The sequence below is a fragment of the Hordeum vulgare genome, chromosome 2H (assembly GCF_904849725.1).
Source record: "Hordeum vulgare subsp. vulgare chromosome 2H, MorexV3_pseudomolecules_assembly, whole genome shotgun sequence".
Lineage (NCBI taxonomy): Eukaryota > Viridiplantae > Streptophyta > Magnoliopsida > Poales > Poaceae > Hordeum > Hordeum vulgare.
In genome coordinates, this window is record NC_058519.1 from 54267468 (window position 1) to 54288274 (window position 20807).

Sequence of the window (20807 nt, forward strand, 5' to 3'; positions counted from 1 at the left end):
ACATCTTTTATTATTGTGAGCCTCCACCAAATATTATATAATGATCATAATATTGATGTTGGACAAGGAAGACAACATAATGAGCAATGTTTGTTTACATTCACATAAAAGTTATATTTTCATGGATCCTCTAACATGTGGTGCTTGCTTAGGATCATTTTTTAGCCTAAAAACTTGCACTAAGTAGAGATGCTACTTATGCATCCACAACCCTTAACCCAGTTTCTTGCCATGAGAGTGCACCATACCTACCTATGGATTGAAGAAGATCCTTCAAGTAAGTTTTCATCAATGCACAAAGCAATAAAAATTGCTCCTAAACATGTATGATCTTTTATTGTAAGGGAAAATAAGCTTTGTACGATCTTATGATGGCAAAGGAATAAAAGCAACACACCGCATAATAAAGTTTGCTATCACAAGAGGAAATATAAAGTGATGTTCCCTTACATTAAGAATTTACACATCCTAAATTAAAAAGGGCATGATACCACCTCTACTTCCCTCTACGAAGGGCCTATCTTTTACTTTCTCGATTTACTTTTGTGTAAGTGTCAATAATGTTTATCCCTATTCCTACCTATTAATTCTCTAGTTGGAAAGCATCATGTATTTCAAGATTGACTATTCGTCACCCTCGGTAAAGAATAGTTATTCTTCATCCCCCTCTATGTTTACTTCAGTGCACCATAATTTTATGTTTTAATATGTTTTTCTTATTTCATACGTAAAAAGAGACCGTAAGAAAATATACAGTCACCATAAAAAATATTTTGTATGTCATATAAAATTACAAACATAAAAACATATTGTAAAATATACATGAAATGAAAATTTTCTGGTCTTATGATCTATATTTTTAATTTTTTACATCACATTTTACGTAATGAATCAATATTAATGTAACTATTGGTATTCCAAATATAATTTATTTATGAAATGATCGTAAGATTGCGTGGGTGAAGAATAACTTATTTTGCACCCTGGATGAAGAATATATATATCCAATTGGATGTAGGTGATCATGAGTCATTATTGTTGACATTGTCCTTGAGGTAAATAAGTTGGGTGGTGAAAACATTAAAGCCTCAATCTTCCTATGTGTGCGATAGAAACATTAACTTCAAAAATATGCAATGAGTGTGAGCAATCATAGAAGACTAAATGGTGGTTGAGTATGTGAACTTGCTAAAATGAAAGCTCTTACATAGACTCTTCTTTGCAATATGATGAATTGTGATTGTCTCAGTGACTAAGAACATAGTTTGTTGATTGTCGATAAAATTTATGCTTCATACTTCACTAATTGTGGATAGATTGTTACTTGTTTATGAGAAGTCATATGATGAAAAACTTTCTGCTATGTTAATATTCATGATGGTCTCATGTCCATATTGTGTTTTTATTAACACCTCTCTCTTAAATTATGTGGTCACTATTATCGAGTCCGGCTTTCGCTTGAGGACAGGCAAGGTCTAAGCTTGGGAGAGTTGATACATCCATTTTGCATCATGATTTCCTATTGATATATATGTTATATTTGGTAATTATTCCACATTATGATACAATTCTTATGCCTTTCCTCTCAGAATTTACAAAGTACATCACAGAGGGAAATTGCCGGAAACTGGAATTCTTGATGTGAATACCAAGAAAAAGGCTAAAAAATCACTCGACTCCAAATGACATGAAACTTCACAGAGAATTTTTGTGGAATATATGGGAATTTATGGAGCAAAAATATACCATAAGGGGGCCACGTGTTGGTGCCAAGCCAACAAGGTGCCCCTGATGGCTTGCGACCACCTCCGAGGTGCCCTAGCCTCCCTCTTCTGCTATAAGATAGCTTTTGACCTAGAAAAATGAGAAGGAACTTTCGGGACGGAGCACCGATGTCTCGAGGCGGAATCCTCGGCAGAATACATTTTACTCTCCGAGAGAGTGACTCTGTCGGGGAAACTTCCCTCCGAGAGGGGGAAATCGAAGCCATCGTCATCACCAATGCTTCCTCCATGGGAGGAACAATCTCCACCAACACCTTCACTAGCACCATATCATCTCAAACCCTACTTCATCTCTTGTACTCGATATTTGTCTCAAAACTTCAGATTGGTACATGTGGGTTACTAGTAGTGTTGATTACATCTTGTAGTTGATGCTAGTTGGTTTATTTGGTGGAAGATTATATGTTCAGATACTTAATCATAATTATTACACCTTTTATCTTGAACATGGTGATGATTTGTGAGTAATTACCTTTGTTCGTGAGAAAATGGGAGAAGTCTTGTTATAAGTAATCATGTGAAGTTGGTATTCATTTGATATTTTGATGATATGTATGTTGTTGCTTCTCTTAGTGGTGTCGTGTGAACGTCGATTACACGAAACTTCACCATGTTGTGGTCCTAAGAGAAGGCATTGTGGAGAAATACGTAGATGATGTGTTGCTAGAGTGACAGAATCATAAACCCTAGTTTATGCATTATTTCATTAGAGGCTGGTTTGGATCCACACATTTCATGCTATGGTTATATTTATCTTAGTTCTTCTTTCGTAGTTGTGGATTCCTGCGAGAGGGGGTAATCATAATTGGGTTGCTTGTTCAAGTATGAACAACACCTTAGTACCGGTCCACCCACATATCAAATTATCATAGTAACAAACGTGAATCAACTCAACATGATGAATATGACTAGATGTAGATTCCCATGTGTCTTCGGGGGTGCTTTGCTTCATATAAGAGTACTTTTAGGCATGCCTTTTGCTATAAAAGGGATTGGGCTATCTTACTACTATTGTTACTTGTCACTTGTTACGAATTACCTTGCTAAAAAAACTATCTATCTATATTACTTATAGCATTTGCAGAGAATACCATGTTGAAACCCGCTTGTGATTTCCTTCTACTCCTTGTTGGGTTCGAGACTCTTACTTATCTAAAGGACTATGATTGATTCTCCATACTTGTGGGTCATCAATGGGTTACTTTCTACATGGCCTGCCATGCACCCCATCTTGGGCCTGATTGGCGCCTACCAAAGTCGGGCAATAAAAATAAGGTGGAGAAGAAAGAGTTGAACCGAGGACCTCTTGTGTATGCAGTGCAGCGAGATGACCGATTGAGAGGGGAGGGGGAAGATTGGCGCCACACTGAAGTCGGTCAATAAAGCAAGGTGGAGCAGAGAGATTCAAACCCGAGACCTCCTCTGTACATGGTGTAGTGCGATGACCAATTGAGATGTATTATTGTTGTGAATAAAAATAAGTTGTAAGATACTTATATGGATTGAAACTGGTAATTAAATGGGATTGGGCCTTGGTCTGCGCTCTAGCTATTGGGCCTCTTCCACCGGCGTGTGCACACCATCATGGTGCAAAATATAGAATTCCCACCATGTGGTATTAATGTATATGGATATTTTGTGTTGAATAGTCCCACATGGCTCGCTTAAGATGATTCTCATTGTTCAACGTCATCTTTTGGTGTGAGGCAATTTAAAGGTATCCTTCACATGCAGGGTGAAAGGTGCTTCGCACGCATCATGACATCATGCTTGGATTGTGGGCTGGATATACTACAAAGAGGCTAAGAAATTGTGGCGCTTCTTGGGAATGGCATGAAAGGGATGTCTCCTTGCATGCATGCATGAAGAAGTCACCCCCAAAGAGAACGCTTATGATGGCAAAACAAGACAGAAGAAAAGAGCCCACCGAAGGTCTCAGAGACCACTTGTGCGACCTCCGCCAGGCTCAGGGGCTACGGTGTTATACACCGGGGGTGGCTCGCCACGGGGACTACCCATAGGCCCATAAGGCACGTGGGTTGAAGGAAACCATAAAGAGGGCGGCAACGACCTTCTTTCCTTCCAAGCCAAGGACGACGACGGTCAAGATCTCGTCTACCCGCATGCAAACCCTAGCCTCTGTTGTGTATATAAGGGGAGGCTATGGAGCTCTCATGGACATCTATCTCAGATAGGAACTCTTGTTAGCAATATCATACACCATTGTAAAACCCTCGCATGAGGTATCCCTCCATCATGTATAACAAGAACAAGCAGGATGTAAGTATTACTCTCCGAGGCCCGAAGCTAGGTAAAATCCTCATGTCAGATCCGATTTGTGACTTCCATCTATGCTTGGACCCCTACTCTGACGGTATTTTGCACCGTCACGGCCAGACCCAATGAACCAGAGTAGTACCTGTCGGCCGGCGACAAAGCAGCCAGATCTGACATCGCACATGAGTTGCACGCCCGCGAAGCGCCCAGTCGCTACTATCCGAGGATCCGACGCGAGCTTTGCCGACGGGCTCCTCCAGTGGCAGCTAGGCGAGAGGGAGAGGGGGGGAGGCGGTGGCACTAAGGGTTCCCCCTTGTCGCCAAGGAGGATGACGCGGGGGCGAGAGCCTCTCAATGTCCAGGGATCAAACCTCGTCTTTGACACTTTGGTGTCTAATAAATGCGGAATATTCTTAGAGTGGGAGATAACTTTCTTGTTGATAGCGAGGCACATGTGACATCGTCTAGTTTAAGACACCGTCGGCTCAATATTTTGAGTGTGTTCATAAGAGTAAGATGTGTGTGTGTGTTCATAAAGATGGTGTATGGATGTATTTGTGAGCGTGTGCGCCTTGACTGTGTTTTTTCTAGATATAATTTTTCATTTGTTCAAGCCATTTTTTGGCGGGGAAGTTGTTCAAGACTTCAACAAAACATTATTTTGAAGCATCCTCCTTAATACATTAATCTACTTTGTTAGTTTTCAATTTAATAATGATTTCAATTGATTTATTTCACTACTACTTTTTTCAAGGTGGTATTCAATTTACAAATACTTTCTTGGACATGAATATATCTATGCCACTTTTTTTAAAGTGAGTTGTCAATGCTACTTAAGGAGGGGGCATTGTCACGACCAGCTACATTGGCATTCGAGGTCCTCCTTCCTTCAATGAACTCGGACCATAGACGTCCTCAGGAGTTTCCTTCCATTGACTCAGACCGACCATAGGATTCCATCGTCTAAGCCGGACGAGCCAATTTGACATTGATTCGTCCAATTTTTGGGTGGGAATTTACTTGGAGTAGGAAGATTTGGAAGGGTGTATAGAGGATTGCTTTTTGTGTTCAATTTGGAGGTTGCGTGAAGAGGGTGTCACATGATTCTAAACAAGGACTAAGGACATCTTCGAGGCTCGCCCGCAAATTTCTTTGATATATGTCCGTTTTTGTGTCCAAGCGTGGTCCGCGGATATGATGTGGGACGGAGTCATCCAATGCTAATTAGGTATGGATCATGCATGTAGTGGGCTATTTGTGTTGTGGTGTCCAGTTGGGTGGAAAAAGAGAAGAGGGGGATCATGCATGTGCGGTTGAGAGGAGAGAGAGAAGAGAGAAACATGCATGTGATTGATCAAAATGCTTGTATGAATCTCCGCAAAGCTCCCCATGTTTGTCTCCACTTTATTGGAATCTGCACGTCCTAACTGCTAAGCGACATATACAGGTCTCCGATGGATGACAAAAGTGGTTTGGACCGCCTTGGAGATGCCCTAAGGGAGAGGTGGTGAGCATTGGTCGTTCCCATCACCGTAATCTCGCATGGTTACTACGCTACTGTCGTTGAAAGGGTGAACTTCTCTTAGTTTATGAGTACATGGAAAATTATAGTCTTGACAAGTACTTGTATGATAAAAATAAGCCAACTTCAAATTGGCTTGAGAGGTATAAGATCATCAGAGGTGTTGCGTCAAGTTTGTTGTATCTTCATGAGGAGTGGGAACAAATCGACGGTCGGATGAACGGATGGCTGGATGATTTTGGTCTAGCGAGGTTATATCTTATACGACCATGGCACAGTTGGTAAAACAACACGTGTGGTGGCCACCATGGGATACCTTGCACCTGAACTTATACGCATCGGGAAGACAACGCCATTGACCGATGTGTTTGCATTTGGCGTGTTTCTCCTAGAGGTGGCTTGTGGGTGTAGGCCAATCGGCTGCAGGATGGAATAGTGCTTGAACGTCACCGCAATGGATCAATTCTCGATGTGGTAGATCCACGGCTCATGGGCAATTTCAGCATAGAGGAAGCCGCCCTCATGCTGATTATTGTGCTCCTACCCATCACCAAGTGCAAGGCCTAACATGTGAACGGTCGTGCGATACCTAGACCGTGGCCAGTCAACTCCTGGCCTATCTCCAACCTATGTGGGTTACAACATGATAGTGATGATGCAGAACGAAGGGCTCGATTCGTACAAAATGGCGTGCACTCTGTCGAATACAAGCATTGGCTCTGTGTCTGGTGAGTCTTCGGTGATCGCTCTGCAAGAGGGGAGGAGATGAATGCTTGCATTGAATCTTCACGTTTTATTCTCCTTTTGCTATTTCTTCAAGCGCTTGTAATGAAACTGTGACATTAGTTTCCTTTTCATATCACGTGATCCGAGTATGCCGGTGGAAGCTCTTCTACTTATGTATGTATGAGACCCTGGCCCTTCTATAGTGAAATAATTCTGTCTCGAGCATCAATTTTAGCAACCAGTAACAATTTTAATATAAAGAAATCAATTGTACTCCCTTTAATCCCGCTACTGTGAATTGGATTATAAGGCTGCTCATAGTGAAGAGTAATATATAGTAGTATCATGCATATGTTACTATTGTATGATACTACATTCATAGTGTATAGTAACATAAACTAGTATTATAGGTGATCTCATTTATTGACATGCATGACACATAGTAGCATAGCATTTAACATGTTACAGTATCTACCTATGTTACTCTAATCCTCTCTCTCTTCTTTAATTACTTGCCACATCACTATCTTTGCTAGTCGCAAGACTATGTTACTAGCTATGATACCCTCACTATGGCCAGCCTAAGAAAAAATGCCTTCTATACAGGGGAGATGCCTCTTTTATCATAAAAAAAATGAAAATAGAGAAGCTGCTAGAGCTCCTTATTTTTTTGCCAACTTTCCCAATACGCGATTTTTGTTGGGTAGATGCTCCCATAATTTTTCTGAGAGGGGTGTGTTGTTGGGGAACTTATGCTTCCTTGGCACCAAGCTTCGGGAATCAATCAATAATCTTTTGTTTATGGTTTCGACTGAAACGAGCTTCAGGAAAATTTCTGCAAACATCTGAAGACGCATCTATAAACTGTTGCGGTTATTTTCAGGAAAATTTTGGCGTTGAGTTCCGGTCTGGTGATGCTGCCACTATGGAGAATTAACAACTTATGCATCACAAAGCATGCGCGCAAGCCCATTGCCTCTTCAGCAGTAGGAACAAGCACACGTTGCTTCCTTCCATCGGTAGCAGCAGTAAGGAGGAAATGCAGCAGAATGTCAAGCAAAATCCCAACGTTAGGCAAATAAAGTGCTTGTACACGACCGACTACCCTCAACTTAGGAGGGTCTTGTGACTCTTGTACCACTTGCACCATTGACCACATGTCAAGGACAAGTACAGTACCAACCAAAGTTTTCAGTGCCCCATGATGGCTGCAAGCCTGTAAGTATAATTCCTGACCATACAAGCTGAGCAAACCCCCACTTTTGACTGGCCAGAATGACCAACCAAATCAACCATGTTGTTGCTGCTATGATTTTTCTCACTTGAACATAGAGATGTCGAAGACACGGGCAGATTTATCCGTGGAGACCGAGACTATGGAGTTGCCGTCAGCAGAGACGGCCAGCGACTGCACGACGTCCCTGTGCCCGCTGAAGGTGCGGGCCAAGTCACCGGAGAGGCTGTCCCAGATGCGCACCATGCCGTCGATGCATCCTGACGCCACATACCTCGACGAGCCCAGCCACGCCAGGCATGTCACACCTTCCTGCTTGTCAAACACCACCAACGACGGTAAGTTCACAGCGACACAGAAATACTATACAAGCAAAAGATGTAGATTGATTTCTACGCTCACATCATGCTCGCAAGTAGACCGAATTGCTTGGCGAGCAAGGTCCCAGATAATGAGAGTTCTATCAATGCTCCCTGTAGCCACCCAGTTGTACCTGCATATAATAGGGGCACCAGCTAGTTTAGCAAGGCAATGTGCATTGTGCAACTGATTTACCATATTGACTCCAACGATCCAAGAACGGATCACCAAACAGTACCTCGATGAGATGCCAATGCACTCGATGGAATTGGTGTGGCCAACTAATGAACCAACAACCTGCAGGACAAGCTACACTGGTTACACAAAGATCCACCGGCACATATTTCTAAAAGTTCAAGAAGTACCAGCAGACTACAAGTAACTTTCCTAAGAAAACAGAACCCAGGAGTATATCTTAGAAACAAAAAAACCTACAGAAATTGCTACAACCAAAATAAGGTAATCATCACTAATCAATAATCAAAATATTCTTATATAACCTACTCCCTTCGCCCCAAAATAAGTGTCGTGGTTTTAGTTCCACGACACTTATTTTGGGACAGAGGGAGTACCATGCAAAACAAAACAATAGTCAGAACCACAAATTGCATCAAGTAAGCCAACTTGCACTAAAGGGATTTATCAACCTTTTTATTTGAACAGAGAAAGAACATGGAAAGAGAGGGAAACACTTGAACCATAAAATGCACCCACCTGGCCTGAGTTTATGCTCACAATGTGCACAGAATTATCCTCCGAGCCACTAACAATTGACTGGGAGTCCGGAGTAATAGCTAAACATGTCAATCCTTGAGTATGATAGCCATGGCCTAGATTGAGGAAAAGGATCAGATATTAAAGTTCAGGGTTGACAGAGAATATACAGAAACAACCATATGAATATATGATAATTACAACAAAGAAAATTATTTACCCCGAACAACATGTCTGCATTGTGCGCTTCTGGGGTCCCATATCCTAAGTGTTGCATCATCTGATCCACTACATATAAGCTTACCTTCATAATGAAACATGTGAATTAGCTAAAAGTGGATATAGTACATCAAAGATCTGAACTCCCAAGTTACGCGGGTGAAAAGGAACTAAAATGTTAAAGTATCATACAAATCATTCTGTTATTTGCCCTTTTTTTATCACACTTCTAGTTCCACTGAAATTAGCTTAGAATACAAGTTAGAGGCAGAAATGTTAAATACACCACAATCCATATGTTTCTCTGAAATCGGAACTGATATGAAGGAGCTCTGTGTTGATACTTGATAACTTAAAACAGATGGTCACAAACAATGGAAGGTTTTCATGCTGAGCCATTCCGAAAAGAACAGGACACAATAAAGTCCAGACTGGGGTGGTATATATTATACCTTATTCAGAGCCGGCTTAACAACGTTATGCATAATATAAATAACACTAGAGAAAATTGCTCAGTACCATCAGGGGTAAAATCACCACATGTCACCGTGCTACTGTGACCAGCAAATGTATTCAGAAAGGCATTGTGGTCAGCATTCCACATCCATATATTACAGTCTTCTGATCCTGCAATTATCAAGTGACCCCGTGGATGCCATTTCAGCCACTACAAAACCAAAGACGTATAGTTACACCGTGTAACTAATCATTGAGTACCTCAATGGAAACGGTTATGGAAATATCTTCAGCCAAACGGATGAAAGAGACCAGCATCATCTCACCTCAAAGCCCGATCCAGACGAACCCTCAAGGGTTCCCTGAAGCGTCCGTGTAGCTGTATTCCATACATTTATCTGTCCATCCATACTACCACAAGCCACCAAATTCCCATCTGAACTGAAAGCCACAGTGCACACCGTGTCTCCATGTCCTGTATTGGCAACCGGTATTGTAAGCTTGGCACACAATTCCAGTTATACATCGGCACACTAAGGACATATCGATGCAAATAAAACAATAAGATAAAGCTTTGTCCAAAAAACGATGAAAAAATCTTCCTAAAACATACTCCCTCCGCCCCAAAATTATTGTCTTAGATTTGTTTAGAAATGAGTGTATGTAAATACTAAAACGTGACTAGATACATTAATATCTAGATAAATTTAAGACAAGAATTTTAGGACAGAGGGAGTATCAAATATACTTTTGTAGTTATAGATATCAGAAATAGAAACAGGCATATTTAAGAACAAATAGTGATAGGTGATGAAGCATAGAGAAAGATGGAGAAACATTTGCATATACAAAAATCAAGTACAGAAATCTCATTGGACTACGGAAGATGAGCTAACCATACCAGTCAGCTCCTGAACATCCTGTGCTGCCCCAATCCTCCAAAGAAACCCTCTGTCATCTTTACCTCCCGAAACAACAAGTGATGCATCTGCAGGACTGCATGCAGCAGCAAAGACCTCATCTGTATACAAGACATGAAAGCCAATTATTACCAAAATTGTTTTTCGGTGCAAAGGTACTCTGCATGGTGAATGTAATTAAGTCCTGCAGATGCATGGTTCCTTTGCTCGATGGTGTCTTGCCTGTATGCCCATGAAATGCATAAGTTGAGTGATCTTCAACCTCATCTGAAACAACAATGAATAAAATAAAAGTTGAATTACTAGCGCATTCTAATCTCACAGTGTAAGTATTTCAGATTATTCGTAGTAAACTGCATGTGAAGTGAACAAGCAAATAACTAGTAGCATAGCACCAAGGTTTATCAAAATGAAAATACAAGGCACCCCTGGAAGAAGAGCCATGACTGAGCTCACTTACAAGAAGATTCAGTGTAAAAGACATCCCTTCATCACTACTAAAAGACGGTATCTTATTCCAGTAAGATCATCGCTCTCCAGTATGAACAAATGCAAACGTAAAACATTAACCTTGTAAACAGTATGATAATACTAATCCTGAAGAAGATCCTACGGTGGATCAAGTTTCGTGTAGTGTGTAATTTTGTAGACGAAAAGCAGCAGGGAAATAGTCCAAATTAATATCATTGTTTTGTGGAGGATCAACATGATTTCCCATGAGTGAACACTATCAATTGGGCTAGTATGCCCTGAATATAACCAGGCCTGGCAAGTTCAACAGTAGACTATCAGCTACATACCCATCTCTTGGTCTTCTTCGTCATCATCGTCGGCATCGTCTTGGTCAGGGAGATCTGAAAAATGGTAGCAATAAGCCAATAAGCATGGAGCAAGCAAAATGGGGGAGATTGCCCGCCAGGTAGGTGAGGAGAAGTACTGACCTTCCTCATCAAGATGTATCTCCTGGATGATGTCCTGCTCGTCAATGAAGACCTCCTCGCCGTCAGAGCCTTCTTCGGGGACCTCACCTGAGATACTCATGGCCGCCGGTGATGCCGTGGGGGCTTGGTTGTCGCGAGCACAGTCGGAGAGCAGAGTGTTACCTGACAGAACAGGAGAGACTGAACCCGTGAACAAACAAATTCATTAGCATGGCGGTATCAATTCTTTGGGGAATTCGATTCTTTTGCCACTCTTTACTTTGGACTTTGATAATTTGCCATTGGTTACTTTGTAATTGACTCCCTACTTGGGAATTGGATGTTTTGCATTTTTTGCTTTAAAAACGATGATTCCAATTGTATTTTGATGATATCTGCCCAAAGAGGACATATGACTATTGTGCCATTCGTGTCCTGTTTGACTGGACAGAGCAGTACTCACGCGAAATTCACCAATGTTAGCGATGAACTCGCTTTCCCTTTTAATGTACAGTCAGCTAGCCGCTTTCTCCGTCGCCGCCGCCTGCTGCTCCCTGCAAGCGCCCCTTGCTGCTCTCCGCCACCGCCCCGCGCAGTTATGTGGCAGCAACCAAATTCAGTGATGCACGTTAGGAGTAACCAAGCAAGCAGCAGCGCGCACGCCGTGTGCTGCCGGCGCCGAACAGCAGGAAAGAAGAACAGGGGCCGGCTACGAGTAGCAGCACGAGCGGACAGATCGAGGACGCGGGAGAAGGCCTAGGGGGCGGCGGCGGCGGCCAGCAGAGGAGCACTCGACAGCGGCCAGCAGGGGCACGGGGCGGCGGCGAGCTCCAAACCCAGCCCTAGGCCGCCGCCCCGGGGGCAAGGGGGTGGGCGGGAGAGGCGGAAGACTCACCGTGCGTCGCCTGGCAGGACCACCGGTGCTCCACCGTCGGGAAGAACCACCGGTGACGTGGAACGAGCCGTGTCCAAGGCTCACCGGTGGCTGGACGAGTGGCAGCGGGGAGAGGAGTCTGTAGTAAGGCGGAAGAGGAGGAGCAGCGGGTCGGACCCTCGACGTCGGCGGCGGCGGCGGGCGGTCTGCGCTCGGTCGGGTGCGGGAGCGCGGCTAAAGGCCGTATATAGTACCGCACAGCATCATCAGCGCTTACGTCAGGATGGGCCGGCCCATCAACTTACGAGGTCACTGATGATGTTCCCATGTTCGATTCTCAAAAAAGGGAAAATGTTCCAGGTTCCACTTTTTTGTTCATTCACTTTAAGAAAATACGCGGTTATCCAATAAATCTTAGATATTGGTAGTCCTTTTATTAAGAAAAATACTTAAAAACAATCAGTTGATTATTCACATGCGTAAGCCGTATCCAACGCCCGTTACGTGTCCCAGTTTGCTCGCTCATCCATTAGCCTTTTCTTTCCCTTGTCTCTTCCTTTAGAAGTTGGACCGCTCGTTCTTTTTCCTCTCTTTCTTCTTCTTTGAGAACATTGCACCACACACCACTGCAAGCTCCCGCCGCAATTGCCTCACGTCGTTGCACCGCTGCTGCAAACCGCCATCACCATTGCAAGCCGGCTTCCCAAGGGACGGCGCTCTATTGCAATCCATTCGTCGCTCACCTCATGCTGCTATAGGCTGAGGTTGGAGGACGTCCTGGTTGTTGTCATGGCCGATGGCAGAGCTGTGTTGCAGCAGGCGACGCACGACGAGGTTGTTGCCATAGCCGACGGTGGAGCTGCATTGCAGGAGGCAATGTGCGACAAGGTTGTTGTCATGCCGACGACGGAGTTGCGTTGGAGCAAGAGGGGCTACGAGTTGCTGCCATGACCGGCGGCAGACTTGCCTTGCAGCACGTGATGTTGCTATGCGGGGACGACGAAACTGCGTTGCAACAAGAGAGAGCTACGATTGTTGCCACGGTCGGTGGCAGAGCTGCGGGCGATGCTGCAACGAAGCTTCGGCGGGACCGCAAAGTAGTCAAAATCGACATTCTGAATCGGATCGAAGCTCCGTTGGTAGGATCGTGAATCATAGAATCATAAACTACAATGATCATAGAGACTCAAATTCTATGAGCAAAATCATAGAATCGGAGGGGCTAGTTTGGATCGTAAAGTCGTAAGATTCTAAGACTTGAGTCATGATTCTGACAACTTTGTCGGGGCCTCAATGAAGTTTCACCCGGGCGTCAATGAACCTTCGTCAAAGCTGCAATGAAGTTTTTTTGGAGTGTCATTGGTGTTGCATTGAAGGTTTCCGTCGCGAGCAGTGTTGCCCTGGAGCAACACCCGGTGCTGCCATGCAGCGGTTTGTCGGCGACACTTTGGAGTTGTGATGTAGCCGTCGTCGATGTCTCTTTGGAGGTGCGATGCAGCGCTCGCCGGCGGCTCTGGTGTCACAAGGTCGCCGATGTGGGGTGCCACGAGGGGGAGGGGTGCCGCGTTTTTCTACATCATTTTTTGTTGGGGAACATTGCATGAGAAACACAAAATTTCCTACGAACATCCAAGATCTATCTATGGAGATGAACAACTACAAGAGGGGGGATGCATCTACATACCCTTATAGATCACTAAGCGGAAGCGTTAAGAAACATGGTTGATGTAGTTGAACGTCTTCGTGATCCAATCACGATCCGTCCCGATATAGCGCCGAACGGACAACACCTTCGCGTACAGCGCACGTACAACTCGATGATGCCTTCACCACCTCAATCCAGCGAGCGTAGGTGAAGTAGTAGTTGAGTTCTCCAACAACACGATGATGTGGTGACGGTGTGGTGGTGCAATCTCGACAGGGCTTTACCAAGCGTTGTCACGATGCAACGGAAGAGGAGACATACGAGAGAGAGAGAGAGATAGGGAGAGAGAAGGGTTGCGTCGTGGCTTGTGGTACGGCTGCCCTCCCTCTCCTCTCATATATATAGGGGGAGGAGTGGAGATGACCGGCCCTAGGGATGCCCCCAGGAGGAGGGCGGCGTCCTAGGAGGTGGCTTGCCACCCAAGTTAGGGTGGCGCCACCCCTAGGGTTTGCTCCCACCAGCCCTTGGCCGCATGGGCCTAGGTGGGAGGGGCGCACAACCCACTAGGGGCTGGTGAGCATCCCTCTTAGCCCATGTGGTCTCCTGAGGCAGGTGGGCCCCTTTCGGTGGACACGTGGAACCCTTCCGTCACCCCCGATACACTATCGGTGACGCCCGAATTCTTTCCAGTGACCAAACTATACTTTCCATATATCAATCTTTACCTCAAGATCATTTCAAAGCTACTCTTATCGTCTGAGATCTCATCCGGGACTCTAAACAAACTTCGGTTATCAACATACATAACTCAAGAATATTATCTCATCACCGAACGTTAAGCGTGCGGACCCTACGGGTTCGAGAATGATGTAGATATGACTGACGCGCCTCTTCGGTCAATAACCAATAGCGGGACCTGGATGTCCATATTGTTTCCTACGTATTATACGAAGATCTTTATGTCGAACCACGATGTCAAGGATTCAGACAATCCCATATGCAATCTCCTTTGTCCATCGGTATGTTACTTGCCCGAGATTCGATTGTCGATATCTCTATACCTAGTTCAATCTCGTTACTCGCAAGTCTCTTTACTTGTTTTGTAATACAAGATCATGTGACTAACTCCTTAGTCACATTGCTTGCAAGCTTCTTGTGATATTGTATTACCGAGTGAGCCTAGAGATACCTTTTCGTCATACGAAGTGATAAATCTTAGTCTCGATCCATGCTAACCCAACAGACACCCTCGAAGATACCTTTAGAGCATCTTTCTAAATACCATAGACAGATCATAGTGTCCATCCATGCCAACCCAACATTTTTTAAAAATCTTTTTACCATTTTTTCTGAAATGTATGGGTTCGTTGATTTTTTTTTTCTCTTACTCATTGTGAGCTCGAGCTCACAAGCTCCAGGTCCCAACAAATACCACAATCTGCCGCGATGTTTAAGCACAAGCACGCAGCGTGGCTCGTCACTCACACCCCATCTGACAGGTTAATTAAACACTCGTAAGTAGGACTGGGCATTCGGTCTAACCGAACCGATCGGTTCGGTTCTACAGGTTAATAAGAATTTTGGTTTTTTAGAAAACACAGACCGACCGGTTCCTTCACATTTAAGAAACCGAATTATTTTAGAACCGGAAATTCGGTTCGGTCCTCGGTTACAACCGAACAAGACGGAAGAGCTTTTTTTATCCTACCACGATTTGTTGTGACAGCAAGTTGCATTGAGTAGGCGGATGGCTAGCTACTAGTAGTATTTGTAGTGTTACCCACACCTTCCAATCCTTCTCAATCCCAACTAAATCAAATTCCAACTAAATCCCTTCCAATCCTTCTCAATCCCCTTTTTATAGGGATTAACCGAACAAGGCCTTAATATAAATCTCTGACCCGTCTCTTCTTCACCGGCACCAAACGAAACACAACCAGTCGACCAAAAACACTGACGGCTCGGTGCCGCTGTACGTGTGCCCCCGCTGTGTCACGGGCTGTGCAACTTCAGCCGGGGCACCCGCACCTTCCAGAGACGTACGTACGTGTCAACCCTCCTGGCCGAGCCCGCGTCCCCGGCCGTCCCCGCCCCCACGTACCCACGCCCCCTGACAGGCCAGGCCGGCCCGGCCCTTGCCCCCACCCGTCAGCGTGCCACCACCGTCGCCGCACCCCGCCTCCCTCCCGTGCACGCAAGGCACCCGGGGGCGCCGAAAGCGACGGGGGGCGCGACCGCGTGAGCTTTAAACCCGCCCGGCCTCCCCGCCGCACTCCCCACCGCCGCTCGCCGAGCTCACCCGCCGCCGGAGCTGGACCGAGACCTCGGGGGAGCGACCCAGCGGATCGAGCGGCTACTAGGGTTTGGGTGCCGGATTGGTGGCGCGGAGCGGAAGGGGATAGCGGTTGGTGGCTTGGCGCCGGAGGGGTTGGGGATTTTTTGGATGGTCGCGGCGGCGCCGCGCTGGAGTAGTAGCACTGGTGCCGCTCCTCCTCCTACCCATGGGCAGGTCGTTCAGGGACTCGCTCAAGCTGCTCGAGGCCGACATCCAGCACGCCAACTCGATGTGAGCTCATCGCTTCCCTCCCTCCTGCTCCCCGTGTGCAGCTTGCTGCTGTTGTTTGATTGACCTCTGATTTGAGCTGGGTGGGGGTGTTGCGCTGGTACCAGAAGCCTCTCTTGTCGATCCAGGTCCGGAGTGGGGTGGCCTGTTCTGCTCGTGCTGCTGCCATGCCCGCGCAAATGTGATGGCACGCAGCGATTAATCCGTTGCGGTCTCCGTCTTGTTTACAGATTATATCGTCTGCCGTACACACCTTGGTTGCTTAATTTTTCTGCTAATCAGTGTATGCTTCCCGTATTGAGGATTGACACTCCAGATTTGCTGCTCCAGTTTTGGTTGATGGCATATAAAAAGTTAACTATACTTAGATTGCGGTGAGCTATCAAGGACTGGCAGCGCAGCTTCTTTCATTGACACGTGTCTGACCAATGTACTGCCTTCTGACCGAAGCCGTCATCATTGGCCTTGAAGCACTTGTAGAATACAGGAACAGCACTTTCTGAGCTCTCGTCATGAAATATCTCTTGTTGGTGTACGATGCAATTCTTCTCGAGTGACAATGTGGTGGTGGCTTCTTCATCATTATCGCATGGATTTTTTTTCATGGAAGTTGTCCACAATATCATTTTGCCAACTAGCTACGCATCATGCTTTGTTTACTATCCACATGGGCATCAGTTGCTCTGGATGAATTCACTATTATAGGTTCCCTCAAGCTTTAAAACCTGGTCAGGAAGAATGCTTTCGATTCCTCTGGACCTCCAACTGGTTAAAGAGGCTACTATTGCCTTACTCAGGCACCTGTATACAACGCGTAGTTTTCAGAATTTAGTTGTAATCTTAAAAAGATTGACCTCCAATGATTTTCTGAATATTGAGTGTAGGGACTGCTAATTGTAGTTACAGCCCAGGTATGGAATCATATCCTTAGCCAGTTCTCTTCTAACTTCAACCATGTTTTGACACCTCATATGATGGCACTGAAATGATTTTAGAATGTAAGTCTTGAACAATTATTATTTTGCTATATGGACTATGGAGAGCAGCATGCCAGGAAGTTTATTTGAGGAAACCGACAGGAGCAGCGCCATTTTTTTTATAGCCTTCCTGGTACACACACATGTGTTAACACGGTTAACCACAGGAATATTCTATGGCTTTATGTCATTGCTGGCCATTAACAACACGTTTGCTTCCTTAATTCGGATACATTCTATTCTGGCTTGCTATTCTCTGATAAAGCTGGCCAATGAAGTTCTGGAGTGGTCTTGTTTCATAGTTGTAGGGATATCATGATTATCCTGGTTTCTTGTGTGGATTATGATTAAGATTACAGCATATAGCCTTGCCTTATCTGTAAGACCACGGAACGTCATGAATGGACTAGGGAAATTTTGTGTAAACTGGGACCTCATTTTAGTTGATCTATTCTCTTCTGCATCAAGAACACATTGCTCAGTATTTTGTTTGGTAAAAACTGCAGTGCTTCTGAATTTCGAAGGGAATATGATGGTGCCTGTCTTCAGATGAGGATGTCATACTGTCCAGCTGCACACCTTTTCCTTTTTCTTGTGCAGTGGACAGACTGCAACCTTGCTGGTGCTCTTGGGCTGTTGAGAATTCTCATTTACAAGGTTGATAACACTAGTATCCTATCCAGGTTCCTTTCTGCTATTCTTTTTGTTGTTGGATTGCAGCCATGATTTACATTATTATATTCTTAAATCTGCAGGTTTATGCTGATGGGACAACCACCATGTCCACTCATGAAAGGAAAGCGAGCATCAGGGAATTCTATGGTATAGTGTAACTGTTTTGTGCAACTGTTTCACGCATTCATTTTCTTTAACTGGTTTGTTCATTAGGTATTTGTTTTCTTTATTTTGCCAGCTGTAATTTACCCTTCTCTGGCGCAATTGCATGAAGGAATTAATGAGCTGGAGGACAGGAAACAAAAAGCGATTTGTATAGAGAGGTATAGAAGACGAGAGGAGGATCACAAAAGGGTGATCTCAGAGATTGATGATAATATAGAGGAAGAGTGTGGCATATGTATGGAAATAAACAACAAAGTTGTCCTTCCAACTTGTAGCCATGCTATGTGCATTAAATGCTATCGTGACTGGTACCTATCTTCTCTCTTCTCTCTGTATTGTCGAGCAAAATTCATTATCACAGAACATTTGACTTTTGTCCTTGTGACAATAAAATACTTTTGCATGGTCAAGATGAATTAATAGGTCCTCAGGATTCATATGTAAGCTGGTTGCATTGTCAACTTGTAATTTTACAATCAAACTGAAAAACAACCATCAGCATGGTCACCTGACTACCTACTAGGAAATAATTGGGCCCTTCTGTGCTTGCTTGAAATCATTTATATTCATGGAATATTGATCCTAAAACATGATACCAAGGGCTAACGAATATTTTAGCATGCAAACTGCCGTCGTAAGCTTGACTATGGTGTTATCATGCTACTAGCTCGTCTTTTATAAGTTTGCTCTTTGGTCTTCATAGGAGGCTAGGTGGTCATCTAATTGTAATGGAACCCAACCCTATTTAAAGTCACCTCATTGTATATTTGCCTTGTTTAGAAGGAATAGATATTTGCTTTGAGCTGGCTTTCATGCTCCTTCTAATTACTGCCCTGTATGATTAATTTGGTATATAAAGTAGAAACTGGAACTAATTGAACATGGGATCTTTCTGAGACAATGTAAATCAACTTTGTACAGAAATTGGCGTTCCTGATCTTTTATGTTCATCCCCTTGCAAGAAGAAGTTCAGGAATGAATCTTGCAGATTTGTATTGCATGATTAATTTAACCTCATTGGAGAAAAGGCATGCTGGTTTGGGTAAAGCTCGGGACAGCCAAAGGTTGGATAATGAGTCAGAAAATATAGGAGACCAAGTCCATCTAAGATAGATTTCTCTTATCCCAGTCCAAAGGATACTGGATACAGCTCTTACCTGGTTTGCTTAGATTGTGTCCTGTCATACCCTGCTTGCATTTGGATTTAGATTTTCTTTTCCGGAGTCCGAAGCAACACCAGTCCTTGAGGAATTCAAGTGGCGTGCAAAATGATGAGATTTGCTATGAGATCATTTCTGAAATAATGAAAAATTTATTCAGGATTAGTTACACCTCTTTTGCTATGTTAAGACAGTAGTAGCTTGAGCATTCATTCAATCGAAATATGTATAAACTTTAAAAAGAAATGCACTTAATTGTATTTTGTTCTTAACATGTCAATGGCCCTCACACAAAGTTTGTCTATTGGCGTGAGTCTGACAATTACTTTCACTTTCTACATTATCCTTTCAGTTTCTTTAAATAGACCCATCTATTGCTCTAAGCGTGGCCTCCCTGCAGGAGATCAAGATCCCAGTCCTGTCCATTCTGCCGCGACAGCCTCAAGAGGGTCAACTCCGCCGACCTCTGGATATACACGGATAACAGGGACATAGTCGACATGGCGACGGTCCGAAGAGAGAACCTGAGGCGTCTCTTCATGTACATAGATAAGTTGCCCACAGTGATCCCTGAATCTGTTTTTGAGGTATACGATTCCCACGTAAAGTGACCTTGTGCTCTGTGCTACACCGATTGTTCATCAGTGGGGTGCTGCTAGTGCTGTAGACATTGCCGGTTGTTCATCAGTTGGGTGCTGCTAGTGCTAGTGCTGTAGACATTTGTGGAGCCCCGGGTGCCGGTTGCTGCGAGCTTATGAACGCTCCGAGCAGCTCGCCGGGGAGGCTCCGTATGTTATGTAATGTAAGTTAATATATCTATGTAAATTATTGTCAGTTGTATCCACACGGCCTGTGTGATGTGTTAGGGGTGTCTGACGCCTTGGGCATGTAAGGAATGAATCTTTTTTTTTTTTTTTTTTTTCTTTTTCTTTTGCGGGGATGTAAGTAATGGATCATTGGTTCTAGGCATTTCGCCGATGCTTATTTGGAGGAATGCCATTCTGGAAGAAGATGTTCTGTTTGATGTTTCTACTTGGATCCTGTCTGCATGAATTTGGCACGGAAGTTCATTCGATTTGAGCCTGGGAGGTTTTTCAGCGCGATAGACGGAGCCAAGCTGTATTCATTGCATATCAGTACGTGGTTTGGGTAGGCATGAAGTTGTGATGCTTCGCTTTCGTGGTGAATGAATGGAATCAGTCGAGCAGCAAAAGGTCGCTGGAGTGTCAGATTTGGTACAGTAGCCCGAGGTGGATGTCTCATTCATTCCACGGCCCGTCCTTCATGGCTTCATTTCTCGTCATGTTTTACACGCGAGGGCCGAGCCCCAAACTGCTTTCCGACGGAAATCATCCAGCGCCATCTGTTCAGAGCATCTTCAATAAAAGATGTAGATGCAAAAATATCTAATTTTTATATCTTTGAGTCCCAAAAACGTCTCTCCAACAGCTAATGTACAGATGAAAAAAAGCTAATGTATAGATGAAAAAAAACATCTCCGCCTTTCGAAGATGTAAACTACAACCTCCCGTTTCGCAAATTTGCATCTCCACACACTCGAGATGCAAAAAACTCAACCGACCGCCAACAGTCGTTCCATTTTCTTCCTCGACCCC

The 20807-nt window shown here is 44.3% G+C and overlaps 2 protein-coding genes across 2 annotated transcripts; one reads left to right on the forward strand and one right to left on the reverse strand.

Moving 5' to 3' along the window:
* Positions 1–7361: 7361 nt before the first annotated feature.
* Positions 7362–12231, reverse strand: LOC123424870 (angio-associated migratory cell protein-like). The gene is made up of 12 exons (XM_045108562.1): positions 12028–12231; positions 11154–11315; positions 11013–11066; positions 10435–10479; positions 10194–10313; positions 9619–9767; positions 9356–9503; positions 8838–8921; positions 8618–8733; positions 8142–8200; positions 7946–8036; positions 7362–7855 (listed from the first exon to the last, which is right to left on the reverse strand). The coding sequence occupies exons 2-12, from the start codon at positions 11251–11253 to the stop codon at positions 7628–7630; spliced, it is 1194 nt and encodes a 397-aa protein (XP_044964497.1). The 5' UTR covers positions 11254–11315; positions 12028–12231; the 3' UTR covers positions 7362–7627.
* Positions 12232–15826: 3595 nt separating this feature from the next.
* On the forward strand, positions 15827–20215 carry LOC123424871 (E3 ubiquitin-protein ligase AIRP2-like). Its single transcript, XM_045108563.1, has 5 exons — positions 15827–16217; positions 17698–17848; positions 17947–18013; positions 18105–18339; positions 19592–20215. Exons 1-5 carry the CDS (start codon positions 16153–16155, stop codon positions 19800–19802), a joined length of 729 nt encoding a protein of 242 aa, XP_044964498.1. The 5' UTR covers positions 15827–16152; the 3' UTR covers positions 19803–20215.
* The last annotated feature ends 592 nt before the right edge of the window (positions 20216–20807 follow it).